This window comes from Ovis canadensis, chromosome 10 (genome assembly GCF_042477335.2).
Source record: "Ovis canadensis isolate MfBH-ARS-UI-01 breed Bighorn chromosome 10, ARS-UI_OviCan_v2, whole genome shotgun sequence".
In the NCBI taxonomy this organism is placed as follows: Eukaryota; Metazoa; Chordata; class Mammalia; order Artiodactyla; family Bovidae; genus Ovis; species Ovis canadensis.
The window spans coordinates 48,602,052-48,615,504 of NC_091254.1; the positions used below are offsets into that span (position 1 = coordinate 48,602,052).

At 49.4% G+C, this 13,453-nt stretch overlaps 1 protein-coding gene across 1 annotated transcript in view; it reads left to right on the forward strand.

The window, feature by feature from the left end:
• The window catches only part of MIPEP (mitochondrial intermediate peptidase), a 79,774-nt gene that overhangs the window by 53,181 nt on the left and 13,140 nt on the right, over positions 1-13,453 (forward strand). Inside the window, exons 17-18 of the mRNA XM_069602292.1 lie at positions 10,319-10,440; positions 12,391-12,464. Of these exons, the coding sequence (XP_069458393.1) occupies positions 10,319-10,440; positions 12,391-12,464 (196 nt within the window). The remainder of the gene's footprint in view (positions 1-10,318; positions 10,441-12,390; positions 12,465-13,453) is intronic.

A 13,453-nucleotide genomic window follows, 5' to 3' on the forward strand; every position in this document is an offset into this window, starting at 1 on the left:
TTCATGAATAGTACTATGCTTTAGAAAAAACTTTTTTTTGACTGCAGATTCACAAAGGCTAGGTCAAATGAAATAAAAACCCAGTATACTCATTTCTTCTTCACCAGATAGACTGTTTAGACGATACACGTGTCTTTTAGATTTGAGGATGTTTATGTTTCCAGAAGCTTCCGCCCTGGTGATTGTCCGAGTGGATTCTCCTCCATGGTGAGCGTGGGCAGGACGCAGGGAGCTCGGGATCCCGAGGTCTGTTCCGGTGGCCTTTTACCTGGCCCTGCGGTCTTGGGGGCAGCACCAGCCCTGTAAGAAGCCTCTGGCTGAGTTAAGTTAGTTGATGCCAGACTTGCATCTTAACTGCATTTGAGGATGTCATCAGTGCCGGTAACCAGAAACCGAAAGGTGTGGAGGGTTTGCAGGCGGTCTCCTCTGCCTGGGCCTGGCCGGGGGCGGGACCCCCCGCCCCGTGGTACGCAGTTCTCCCCTCTTGCCGGAGGGTGGAACCTCTTTCCACAGGGGTAGAGGCACTTCTCATCCTTGGTCCTCCACATATTTCCTTCTAGCACCTCTGCGGTCTTGTTTGTTACTTTTAAATCGCCTGTCTAAGTTTCCGGTGGTGTAAGTCACCAGATTTGAAACCAACTTTACTTTTTCTAACTGGTTTTTTAAAAACCGACTTGCCCCTCTGATTTGAAAAGGTCTGCTTTGTGAGATGCTAAGATTTGTGTCTGAGTTTCCTTTTCAGGGCTCCTGCCAAGGCTAGATAATCATCTGTGAGGGTTTTTGTCTTTCGTGGGTTTTTTTTATTGTTTCTGTTTTTATACATAGGTGCCTTGCTCGACTTTTCCTCCGTGTATCTGCCTGTTCCTGTCACGCCGTCTTTGCTGATGGTCTTCCTCTCAGAAGCGCCTCAGGCATCTTGTTTCTGTCCTCCTGTGTTGTCTGGGCTTTTTTCTTGCTCTGGAGAGGGGCGCTCTTACTGCGCCTTCCCCCCTTTTCTAGCTCTTTATCCCGGCACTTCAGTGTGTTGACGTTGTGGCTGACATTCTTCATGAAGGTCCTGCTGTCCCTGATGCATGTTCACGGGATCGTCAAGGTTTCTAGACACCACTCTCTTATGTATAAATACATACTTACACACGTGTATGAAACCTCACAACATATGTAAGTCATGTTTTTGCTGCCCCTTTTCAACATTTCTGTGACCTTTGTGTCCTTCATTGGTCCAGTGGCTTGAACTTTTTAAATTTTTTATTTTGTATTGGGGTAGAGCCAGTCAATGTTGTCAGTAGTTTCAGGTGAACCACAAAGGGACTTAGGTGTACATATACATGTATCCATTCTCCCCCATACCTCTCTCCCAACCAGGCTGCCACATAATGTTGAGCAGAGTTCCATGTGCTGTACAGGAGGTCTTTGTTGATTATTCACTTTCAATATAGCAGTCTGTACGTGACCTTTCCAGACTCCCCAACTATCCCTTCCTCTTCCCATCCTTCCCTGTAACTATAAGTTGGTTCTCTAAGTCTGTGAGTCTATTTTAGTTTTGTAAGTAAGTTCATTTGTATCATTTCTTTTTGGATTCTATATATAAGGGATGGCATATGCTAGTTCTCCTCTGACTTCACTCAGTATGATGATCTCTGGGTCCATCCATGTTGCTGCAAATGGCATTATTTCACTTTTTTTTATGACTGAGTAGTATTCCATTGCATATGTGTATCACATTTTTATCCGTCCCTCTGCTGATGGACATTTAGGTTGCGTCCACATCTTGGCTATTGGAAACAGTGCCACAGTGAACACTGGAGTGCACGCATCCTTTTGGATCGTGTTTTTCTCCAGATATATGCCCAGGAGTGGGACTGCAGGGGCATGTGGGAGGTCTGTTTTCAGTTTTTTACGGAACCTCCTTACTGCTCTCTCCAGGGGCTGCACCAGTTTACACTCCCACCGGCAGTGTAGGGTGTTCCCTTCTTTCCACGCCCTCTCCAGTATTTGTTGTTTGTGCAGTTTTTGATGATGGCCATTCTGGCTGGTGTGAGGCAATATCTCATAGTTTTTATTTGCATTTCTCTAATAACCATTGATGTCGAACATCTTTTCATGTGCCTCTTGGTCGTTTGTATGTCTTCTTAGGAGAAGTGTCTGTTTAGGACTTGTGCTCGTTTTTTTTTTGAGTGGGTTTGTTTGTTTTTGATGCTGCTAAGTGTCGTGAGCTATTTGTAAGTTTTGGAGAATAGTCCCTTATTGGCCACATAAATTGGCAAATATTTTTTCCCAATTTGTGGGTTGTCTTTTTTGTTTCGTTTATTGTTTCCTTTACTATGCAAAAACTTTTGAGTTTGAGTAGGTCCCATTTATTTTTGTTTTTATTTCCATTATTCTGGGAGATGGATCAAAAAAAGATGTTGCTGTTATTTTATGTCAGAGTATTCTTTCTGTGTTTTCCTCTAGGAGTTGTATAGTGTCCACTCTTGTGTTTAGGTCTTTAACCTGTTTTGAGCTTATTCTTGTGTATGGAGTGAAGGAATGATCTCATTTCATTTTTCTACATGTGGCTGTCCACTTTTCCCAGCACTATTTGTTGAAGAGACTGTCTTTCCAGCATTGTGTAGTCTTGCCTCCTTGGTCATGGATTAATTGACCGTTGGTGCTTGGGATTATTTCCGGGTCCTTCTGTCCTGTTCCATTGATCTGTATTTCTGTTTTTGTACCAGCTGATGACTCTAGCTTTGTAGTATAGTCTGAAGTCAGGAAATCTGATTCCTCCAGGTCTGTTTTTTTTTTTTTCCAGATTGCTTTGGCTGTTCAGTGTCTTTTGTGTGTCCTTAACAAATTTTGACTTTTGTTGTTGTTGTTGTTGTTCTGGTTCTGTGAAAAATGCCATTGGTAATTTGACAGGAATTGCATTGAATTTGTAGATTGAGTGTCTTGAACTTATAAAATCACACCAAATAACACTGGAGACGTTGAACACCCTGGTTGTGTCCACGGTTTCAGTGGAATATTTCTGGAATATTTGAGAGCGAGCCTGTAGGTGTGTTTGAGAGGCTGTTCCCAGGTCAGGAGGCATGTATTCCAACCATGAAGGCAGGAGTGAGGTGTGGACCCAGGCAGGGCAGCTGGAGTTCGGGGAACGGGGCAGGCGAGGTCACCCCACGTGGCGGTGGTGCAGCAGATGCTCGAGACTTGGACACTGCTCTGTAACGTGAGCACTGACTCGAGTGGTCATCGTGAGGACCAAGTGAGATCACGTGTGTGGAAGCATGCAGCCCAGTGCCTGGTGAGAGCACAGTGAGCCTTAAGCAATAGTGTTCTCATCAGTGTAACACGTGGTTACCGAAGGGGGATTTCATCTCTGCATGTGGGGCGGCTGCAGCAGGAGAGTCAGGTTCACACATTAAAGGAGATGGACACCCCTGCCTGTGGTCAGGATGCTGAGGCTGACCCCTGACCAGAAGGATGGCCGTGGGCCAGGCCTCCCGTGTCCCGTGACAGCGCCTACAGCCACGTGCTCCACACTGTGATGGCAGGTCTGCCCTGAGAACCTGCATCCCCAACCAGGTTATCGTGTGTGAGAGGAATTTACCATGGAGTTGCTTGCTTTCGGTTTGTAGTGTGTACAGTTAGTAATTGTGGAATTGAGCACCCTGCTGCAAGCTCTATTTAATACACTCGCCCTTCAGGTCCTTCTCTTCACGTGTGTGTGTGTTTTCAGAGTCTCAGGGAAGCTTTGAAATGCTTGCTGATTTATGGAGAGTGAAAGTGAACCAGACTTTCTCAGAACATTTAGAAAATTCAGACACTTAAAAGCTAAAAAGCATAAAGTCAAACAGTATTTGAAATGATTTACACAACTTCAGCAATAACATTTTTCCACTTAAGCCAGTGTGCAGTATAAACAGCCCTTCATGTGGCTCAGTCCTTTATATGAGCACAGTGGAGGTCTATAAATCAGATGGTAGTTTACATTGATCTCACACTTTTTCTAACTCATTGTCCTTCTTAAACTTAGTGTATCTTTCAAAAAGTCGAACCAGTTCTGTACAGAATAAGTTAAAGTGAATAAATAAATACATAAGATTCTGGAGAATAATATCTAGCCACGGCTGAGTTTAGAGAAGAGATTTAGAAAGAAATAAGAGGACATCAGTTTTTTTCAGCCTTCAAGAAGCCACTGCTCACACCCAGCCTTCGGGAGATCACACCTTGACCTTCAAACCCCGGAGCTGAGAAGCCGCCTCGCGGGGCTCCTGTTGTTACTACCTTGTGAAGTGATGGTACCTGAGGACTTTTATGTGAAGAGTTCCAATAATGCTTAGGCGCTGACTTTTTATCCAGCACTTGTTTTGAGTTGCAGTAATATGCACTGTTGGGCATTGCCCAGGGTTTCCATACGTTTCAAGCATAAATACAGCAGGATTTTTTTTTTTTTTTTTGGTAAGAAATTGCTAAAAGCTGTTACATCAGGAATGTTGGAGATTCTTCAGACGAGATCATCAGGGAAGACTGATGACAGGGCAATTGAAAGCAGGCAGCCCTCGCAGTTTCAGGGGCTCGGTCACATGTGTTACGTGTCAGTTCCTCTGTACAGAATGAATGAAGGGACCGGCCTGCAGGTGATGTGGCATCGTGAGCCCTGTGCTGCACTTCCGGAACAGGCCCCCTTGGGGTAGGGGCGGGGACCCCCAGTTGTGCATGGCAGGACGGGGATGGGGAGGGTGTTCTCACCTCTGTAGAAATCAGGTCTCATCTCGTCACTCTTAGTTAGACACATATCCACTGCAGCCCGCTGCGGTCTACAAATGAAGTTATAGCAGGCACTTTTAATATGATCCGAAGGGTTAATATGATCCGAAGGGATCGTTCACTGTGCGAATTAAGTAAGTTTGCAAAGCAGCAATTATTCACACCAAGGCCGTTGGGTACAGATCATGTAAAGTTAGTGGTCTGGTAGGCAGGAGCCAGTTAAGTGAAGAGTTTCCTGTGTGGACACCAGATTTCACAGGTTTCAGGGACAACGCATGACTGAGAGTTAACTGCCCTGAGTCCCCCATACACTTCAGCCTGATCCCAGGAAAAGTTAATGAAAATCAGTAACATTTTCCATTTTGTGTTTTCACTTCAGAAATTCAGACAGTGTGTGTGTAGTCCGTACATTAATTAGTCATTTTTACCTGTTTGTTGACATCTTCATAATTTTAGGGATTCACCTAAGTTACCTCAATTAATTAGATCACCATAATGTTTTCATGTTTCATCTGATAAGAATATTTCCATCTGAATTGGTTGCATCTTTGTTCTGCTTATGGAGTTGGTTTTGACAGATGCATACTGGTATTTCTGTGGGGTTTTACCTTTTTTTTGTTGCAGATCCTTTCCCCCGCATTTATGTATAAATAGAATTGACAATGGAATTATTGTTTTGGTTAGGTAGTTCGGAGTACTTTTTTCTTAGAAGACTGGGTCCAGTCTCCTTAAAATGAGCCATAAGTGTACCATTAGCAGAGAAAATGGTTTCTAGTTGTCATTAAGAACTTAATAAATTCTCATACTGGTACTGTGGAAATCATTCAGACGTCTATGGTAATATGGAGACGGGTTTGTTTTTATATACTGGAGAGCAGTGTCAACATTCTAGGTCGCTGCTCCACTTGGGGTAGGGTCCTTGTGCGTCAGCTTCTCACAGCCGTCAACTCCAGGTGGCCCCCCCGCCACCCGCCATCGGGGGCCAGCAGTGTCAGCACCCTGGCACACTCGTAGTGTAATGCTCTGACGTCAGCCTGCACAGGGGCTCTCCTTTTTAGCTGTAAAAATAGCTGAGTGGTATCCTTTGATACGTGTTGAAGCCAACAGGATAGAAATTAATTTACGAGTTGTAGGGTCTAGTCTGAACTCGGGAATATGGCATGGGGATCTGTTTGAGGATCCATGGGATTTGAAGTCCAGGTGGCTGTAATCTTCACATGTGTTGGGAACACAGAAGGTCCCATAGTTAGAAATGTGGAGTGGGCAATACAGAGGAACAGGGGGTGAGGGGGTGGGTGGGGAGCTCAGATTAGGACCCCGGGCTTTGCATCCTGTGTGCTGTCAGTTGGAGTCCAGGTGAAGTTGCTGCAACAAAGCCCCCAGAACATCTATTTCTGCTTTATTGACTATGCCAAAGCCTTTGACTGTGTGGATCACAATACACTGTGGAAAATTCTGATAGAGATGGGAATACCAGACCACCTGACCTGCCTCTTGAGAAATCTGTATGCAGGTCAGGAAGCAACAGTTAGAACTGGACATGGAACAACAGACTGGTTCCAAATAGGAAAAGGAGTACGTCAAGCCTGTATATTGTCACCCTGCTTATTTAAGTTCTATGCAGAGCACATCATGAGAAATGCTGGACTGGAAGAAACACAAGTTGGAATTAACATTGCCGGGAGAAATAGCAATAACCTCAGATAGGCAGATGACACCACCCTTATGGCAGAAAGTGAAGAGGAACTAAAAGCCTCTTGATGAACGTGAAAGAGGAGAGCGAAAAAGTTGGCCTAAAGCTCAACATTCAGAAAATGAAGATCATGGCCTCTGGTCCCATCACTTCATGGGAAATAGATGGGGAAACAGTGGAAACAGTGTCAGACTTTATTTTGGGGGGCTCCAGAATCATTGCAGATGGTGAGTGCAGCCATGAAATTAAAAGACGCTTACTCCTTGGAAGAAAAGTTATGACCAACCTAGATAGCATACTCAAAAGCAGAGACATTACTTTGCCAACTAAAGTCTGTCTAGTCAAGGCTATGGTTTTTCCAGTGGTCATGTATAGATGTGAGAGTTGGACTGTGAAGAAGGCTGAGTGCCGAAGAATTGATGCTTTTGAACTGTGGTGTTGGAGAAGACTCTTGAGAGTGCCTTGGACTGCAAGGAGATCCAACCAGTCCATTCTGAAGGAAATCAACCCTGGGATTTCTTTGGAAGGAATGATGCTAAAACTGAAACTCCAGTACTTTGGCCACCTCATGTGAAGAGTTGACTCATTGGAAAAGACTCTGATGCTGGGAGGGATTGGGGGCAGGAGGAGAAGGGGACGACCGAGGATGAGATGGCTGGATGGCATCATGGACTCGATGGACGTGAGTCTAAGTGAACTCCGGGAGATGGTGATGGACAGGGAGGCCTGGCGTGCTGCGATTCATGGGGTCACAAAGAGTTGGACACGACTGAGCGACTGAACTGAACTGAACTGACAGTGACTTAACTACTTACTGACCAGAGTCTTTCAGTATTCATTTAAAGAACAAATTGTGGGCCACAGCCGTTAGTTTCTGCAGAAGCCCCTAGGTCAACAATGTGTGAAGTGAGATAAGCCCGAAGGCAGAGGCAAGCAGGTCGGGCCAGGGGCTCCTCCGCTTGTGGCTTCCCTGAGTCCCAGGTGTGGGTCTGGCTCCTGCTTCTTCCAGGGGAGCAGGAAGGGAAAGAGGTTTCGGGGGTGAGCCACTGTCTTCTGAAGCACCTGGTCTGCACTTACACCCACTGCTGGCGCACGGCCACCCTGAGTAACCGTAGACCCGGGGGGCAGTGGTGCAGGCCAGGGCCAGCTGGGCAAGGCAGACTCGGGGATGCTGGGCAGGGCCTGCCCACGGCCTTGACCCCCTTATGCTTTTGAGTCTGCTATAAAGTAGAAACTGTTAAAAATAATAATTATTAAAAATTATAAAATATTTGTAAAAATACCTTCCTCGAAAAATTTTCATGAAGACACAGGGATACACTTTAATAAGCATCATTGGTATCCATTCTTAATTTTCAGTTTGCTTCTCTTGTTAATACTTCTGAGCACAGCTCTAATTCTTTTTTTTTTTCCTGATAATCTTCTTTATTTACAGCCGCATGGTCGCGGTTGCTGTGTGTGGGCTTTGCCTAGCTGTGGCGAGCAGGGGCTCCTGCAGTTGAGAAGCTCGGGCCTCTCACTGTGGAGCACAGGCCCTCGGGCTCACGGTTGCAGCTTCCGGGCTCTAGAGCACAGGCTTGCTGCATCTGTGCTCCGGCTTCATTGCTCCAAGGCACGCAGGGTCTTCCCAGATCAGGGATTGAACCCGTGTCCCCTGTGCTGGCAGGTAGAGTCTTTACCACTGAGCCAGCAGGGAAGCCCAGCCCTCTGTTCTCAAGTAGATACCGGTGTGTGTCTCCTACTGCCATGCCACACGCCGCCATGCACTCGTGGCTAAGCCAGCTCACGGCTCCTGAGGGTGGGGTGGCAGTTGGGGTGTTGGCCGGATGGAGGTCTTACCTGGGGCTTGCCTGCTCCACCCGGGTTCTTGGCAGAATTCTCATGTTTGCAGGCTGACTCCCTGCTTGCTGTCAGCTGTTGGACCCCGTGGCCCTCAGGCCGAATCCCCCACCCCGACAGCGTGTTCTTCTGCCGAGTCCCGACGGTCAGACCTGCCCGCACTCAGGGGCTAAGGCCCACGCAAGCGTCCACGGAGGACGGGGCCTGCAGGGAGCACCCCCCGTGGCGGCTGGGTTTCCCCTAAAATCGCCTTATTCCAGACAGAATCCCTGTGTGTTTGGCACTACTGTTTCACAGGTTTTGGTAAAATGTCAGTGGGGACTTTTTATTAGAAATACTTGTCTGTATGACGTCATGGAAACAGGTACACACACTGATAGAGAATATTCACCTGAGAAGGCAGGTGTGGCGGGGGGGTCCCCTGGTCCCCGCATGGTCGGGTGGATGCTCTGGACACCCAGGGCTGGGCCTCTCGGGACACAGCCCGGGCAAAGTGCTGCTCGTGCAGGGGGCGGACAGCCCGGAGGGAGGGCTGCACACAGGGCTGGCGCACGAGCGCTCACGGTCTTGCTGTCCTTCAGCCCTGCTCACGGCGGGGGCACGGGGCACGCCGGCCTCCGCCAGCCTGTGCGGTCCTGCTGGCCCCTGGCTTGTTGAGTCTGCGAGGCTTGACGGAGAGTGAATCGCACACGAGGAGACACCACGCAGATGCTGTACACAGTCCAGACCTGGCCTCTGGTGCCAAAGCCGGCCGCCAGTCTTACAACAACTGTCATATAGGGCAGGCAAAGAGTTCTTTAGGAAGAAAAACACCAGCTGTGCTTCAGAGTCAGCCTGAGGCCCTGATGTGTTCTTGGTGCCGCGACGCCCTCTTGCTTGTGGGGCGGGCGTTGTTCCTGGGCGCCGGCCTCCTGGTCTCGGTCCAGAGTCCAGCCTGTGAGGAACCGCTGTGACGCAGCTGTGAGGTGTGCGTCCTGTCCACCCCGCCGTTCACAGACAGCAGTGAGTGCCTGCTGTGCCCCCGGACCTTGTTCTTAGGGAAATTTCTGCTCTGCGTGTGACCCAAACCAGGCCAGCTGTGGTAGCGCTCGCGGGCCACGCTCAGGGCCCCGTGCCGCGGGGAGGGCCGGGGTGTCCTCAGGTCGGCCACGCCACTGACCCCAGGGGCTGTCTGTTGTTTGCAGCGTAGTCAATTAGGGAGAAGTTGTTTATCTAGTTAAACCTGTATTATGATGGTGAAACTCCATACTTTATTTTCCAGGGTGTGAAAGGATGTATTAGACAATGATTACCTTAGTTTAGAAACGTAGGCTTCAGTTTTCTTTTCTCTCCTGTCAGCTGAAGCATCCATGAAGAGACAGTAGGATTACGCCTGCAGGTCAGGTTTGTCTCAGAGAAGCGCCTGCTGAGGACAGGCTCTGGTAGCAGCGGCTCTGCCAGGGAGCCACCCCTCGGGGCGAGCCTGCTTCCTGCCAGGCAGCCACGGCAGCTTGTTTTCAGCTCCCATCCAGAGACAGCACGTGCCAGGAGTTCGCCAGGGGAGGCTCTTCTGATGGTGACAGCGTCACTGTCGTCACTGCGGGCCTCCCAGACGGGATCGTGGACGTGTCCTGCTCGGGACTAACGCTCCTGCCACGAGGCTAAGCCTCCTCTCTCTTTCTGTCCGACCCAAGTCCAGCGGCAGTGAGCTTGTATAGAGCAGTCGGGGTCAGGGCAGCCCTCCTGAAGCCTGTGCTGGGCTCGTGGCAGTCGCCTTCCTGCCCTGTCCTCCCTGGTCTCCCCATCTTGTGTGACCCACGTAACCCAGCCCTGTTGGCCTTGGGCCACCCCAGCAGCCTCATTTCAGAGGCCCGTCTCCACGGTTGGTCTCACTCCGGGATCCTGGGGGCTGAGCCCCAGCCTGCGGGCTGGTGGGGACTTGCTCCTCAGCTTCGAGTGTGACGACGTGGAGGGTGCTGGCGTGAGGGCCGCCCTGTCGGGGGAGACGGAGGGACATGTGTGCAGGCTCACCCTTCCTGTGTCTCTTCTGTCCGGCAGGCCTGGCAGCTGCGCTTCAGCCACCTAGTGGGTTATGGTGCCAAGTACTACTCCTACCTGATGTCCAGGGCCGTGGCGTCCATGGTCTGGAGAGAGTGCTTCCGGCAAGACCCTTTCAACAGGTAACAGACCTGGGGGTTTCACGGCCTGCACCCCTGCATCCGAGGCCAGCTGCCCAGAACTCACCTGGACCCTGCAGGAAACTGGGCCACTGTGAGCTGGGCATCCTCCTGGGGGGGCCAGAGAGGCCAGTTCCAGTTCACGAGTCCCGAGAAGGTGCGTCCTTTGAAAGCAGAGCACAAATTCCCATCTGGGCTTGCAGTCTCTCAGGGCGTCCTTTCCCCTTGCCACACAGATGGTGGGGCTAAGGTGGGGGCCTCAGACGCCCCCAGCAGGTACACATCAGTCCCACATCCGTGGCACAGAGTGTTCTCAGAGGGGAGACAGAGGCTCAGAAGGGCCCTGCGATTTGTTCAAGGCATCACAGTGAACAAACCAGACCAAGATGAGGTCTGCTGATCCCTAGTCCTTCACTCCTCACAACCCCACCCCCCTCAGCTCTTCATGTCATTTGGCAAAAGCTTGAGTTTTCTCAGTTAATAGTCATTCTCAGTTGAAGCTGATGTAATAGAGTCTCTTAAGTGTTTTACAGCCCGGTGCCCACATGCTATTTCATCTCCCACCCTCTGTACCTCCGTGGACATTTGGGCTGCTGTTTAGATTTTATTACTTTCAAAGGCTCTAAAGCCTAAATTGAATACCATGAATCAACTCTGGGGATTATAGTTCTTTACCGAAGATTTATATAAAATAGGCAAAATACTTTCTTGTTTAAAGGAATCACACTTTACTAGAAAACCACATATCCTTAAGAACATGTGTTCCCCATGTACGCATTCTCGCCTAGACATGCAGTTGCTGTAATTTTATGGACATGTAAAAGTAAGCTAGTAAAAATACTCATTGGACTAGAAAATGTCTAAGCTCTATCAAAAGATCCTTTTTGGTCCCTGTTCTGAAAAGTCTCCAGGCTGGAAGCCAGGCAGCAGAGCCGAGGCTGGCCGGGGCAGCCGCGGGCAGGCGGGCCTCTAGCTGCCTGTCCCTGGCCTCCGCCCATGGTCCTGTCTGGGGCACACGCCACCCCAGCGCTCCCTTCAGGATGGAGCCAGGATTAGCATCTGATGTCAGTGTGTGTTTGATGCTGAAATGCTAGCAACATTCCAGGTTAGAAACCACAGTCACAAAATCGCCCACATAAAGAGCCTCCAGAAATAGTGGAAAGAAAGCATTATTTACTTAACTTTAGTTATTTTGCATTAAAGGAGTTGCATTTTCTTTTTTAAAAGGTAGGCTTCCCTGGTGTTCAGATGGTAAAAGCGTCTGCCTGCAATGCAGGAGACCTGGGTCCGATCCCTGGGTCGGGAAGATCCCCTGGAGAAGGATATGGCAACCCACTCCAGTACTCTTGCCTGGAAAATTCCATGGACAGAGGAGCCTGATAGGCTATAGTCCATGGGGTCGCAAAGAATCGAACACAATTGCAACTTTCGCTTTCAGCACCAAATAACTTGTTTTCAGGTGTCACTAACTTGGAGAATTTCTGTCTGTGAAAACAGGCCTCCAGTCTGCCTATTTTGCTGTCCCCACAGTCTCTGACCATCGCCAAGGCCTCTCCTGAACGTTTTTATGCCTTCACTCTTGCGTCACTGTTGTTTTTCTGTTTGCTGGGTGCCATCTCCAGTTCTTTGCTGAGAGAATGGCATAAATGGTTTCAAATCTCTCCTCTTCACTGAAGTAATCCTAAAGATGATGGAGGAGGAGATATGTAACACACAATCCTTTTTACAAAGCGCATGCTTGCTACAAACAAAGTGAAAACTAGAGTTGTGCTCTTAGGGTGAACATATCACTGCTGGTCTCTGTAGAGTAAGGTGAAGATAGGAATCGGATGTTTAGAAACTAGAAGATGATGGAGGGTGGGCTTCTGTGACTGTGACATCCGTGTGGCTTCATCTGGGGGTTCAGGGGTGTGGGGGGTGTGTGAAGGTGTGCTAACAACCCCGTCTCTGCAGGGCGGCGGGGGAGCGCTATCGCCGGGAGATGCTGGCCCACGGCGGGGGCAGGGAGCCCATGCTTATGGTGCAAGGTGAGCCAAAGTGAGACGCGCTCTAAGGTTTTTGAGCTGTGTGTGTGTTTTGCATCATCTGTGATGAAAGCTGTTCATATTTTGGTTTTTCTTTTAAAGAGAGGATGCTTCAGCCTTGCACGTGGCTGCGAGGGTGTCTCACTGTGTCCCCAGATGACAAGTCAGTGACTGACTGACTTAGATGAGGAAAAAATTTCAGGCTTTAGCTCTCAAAATGTTACTAACATGCTAATCGGAAACTTGTTGGAAATTCTCAGAAAACTTGTCTTAGCTTTTGATGGGTTACAGTGGGTAGCCTAAAGAACTCATTTCTTCTCTCTCATGAAAGCCCGGCTATATACATTGTTAGAAATTCCATGGCATCAGGGTGGGTTTTTTTTACTTGTTTCAAAATTAGAACCTACTTAAGTCTGTTCTGTGACATAGCACAGTGCTTGTTTTCCTGTGCGTTTTGGACGAAAATCTAATTGTGAATGGGAGAGACTGTCATGGTATTTCAAGGAGAGGTGGGTGGTGGTGTCTTGGGGTGTGGGCATCACTGCGGCGGGTCCTCTGACGGCGCAGCAGGAGGAGGCCCTGAGTGGGGCAGTGCTGCCTTCAGGCTGAACCCTGCAGTCCTGCTAGTGAGGGGTGAGGTGATGTCTGCTGCCCGGGTCTGTACTGCTGTCCTCGTGGGAAGGGCCGTGTCCATCCCAGCCCCATGGCTGAGAGCTGCTGCCTGGGTCTGCACGGCTGTCCTCACAGGAAGGGCTGTGTCCATTCCAGCCCCGTGGCGGAGAGCTGCTGCCGTGCCTGGCGCTGGAGACAACCCTGAGTGCACAGCCCTCCTGGGAAGGTGCGCACATCCAGGCTCGGTCTGCCCGACACCGTGGCAAGCGCATAACGTGGGTCAGCCAGCCCAGCCCTGCCCTGCTTCGGGGTGAGCCCTGGCCTCCCCTCAGGATCACCTCAGGGCGCCCTCGTGATGAGGCGCTGACGGCTGACTCTCC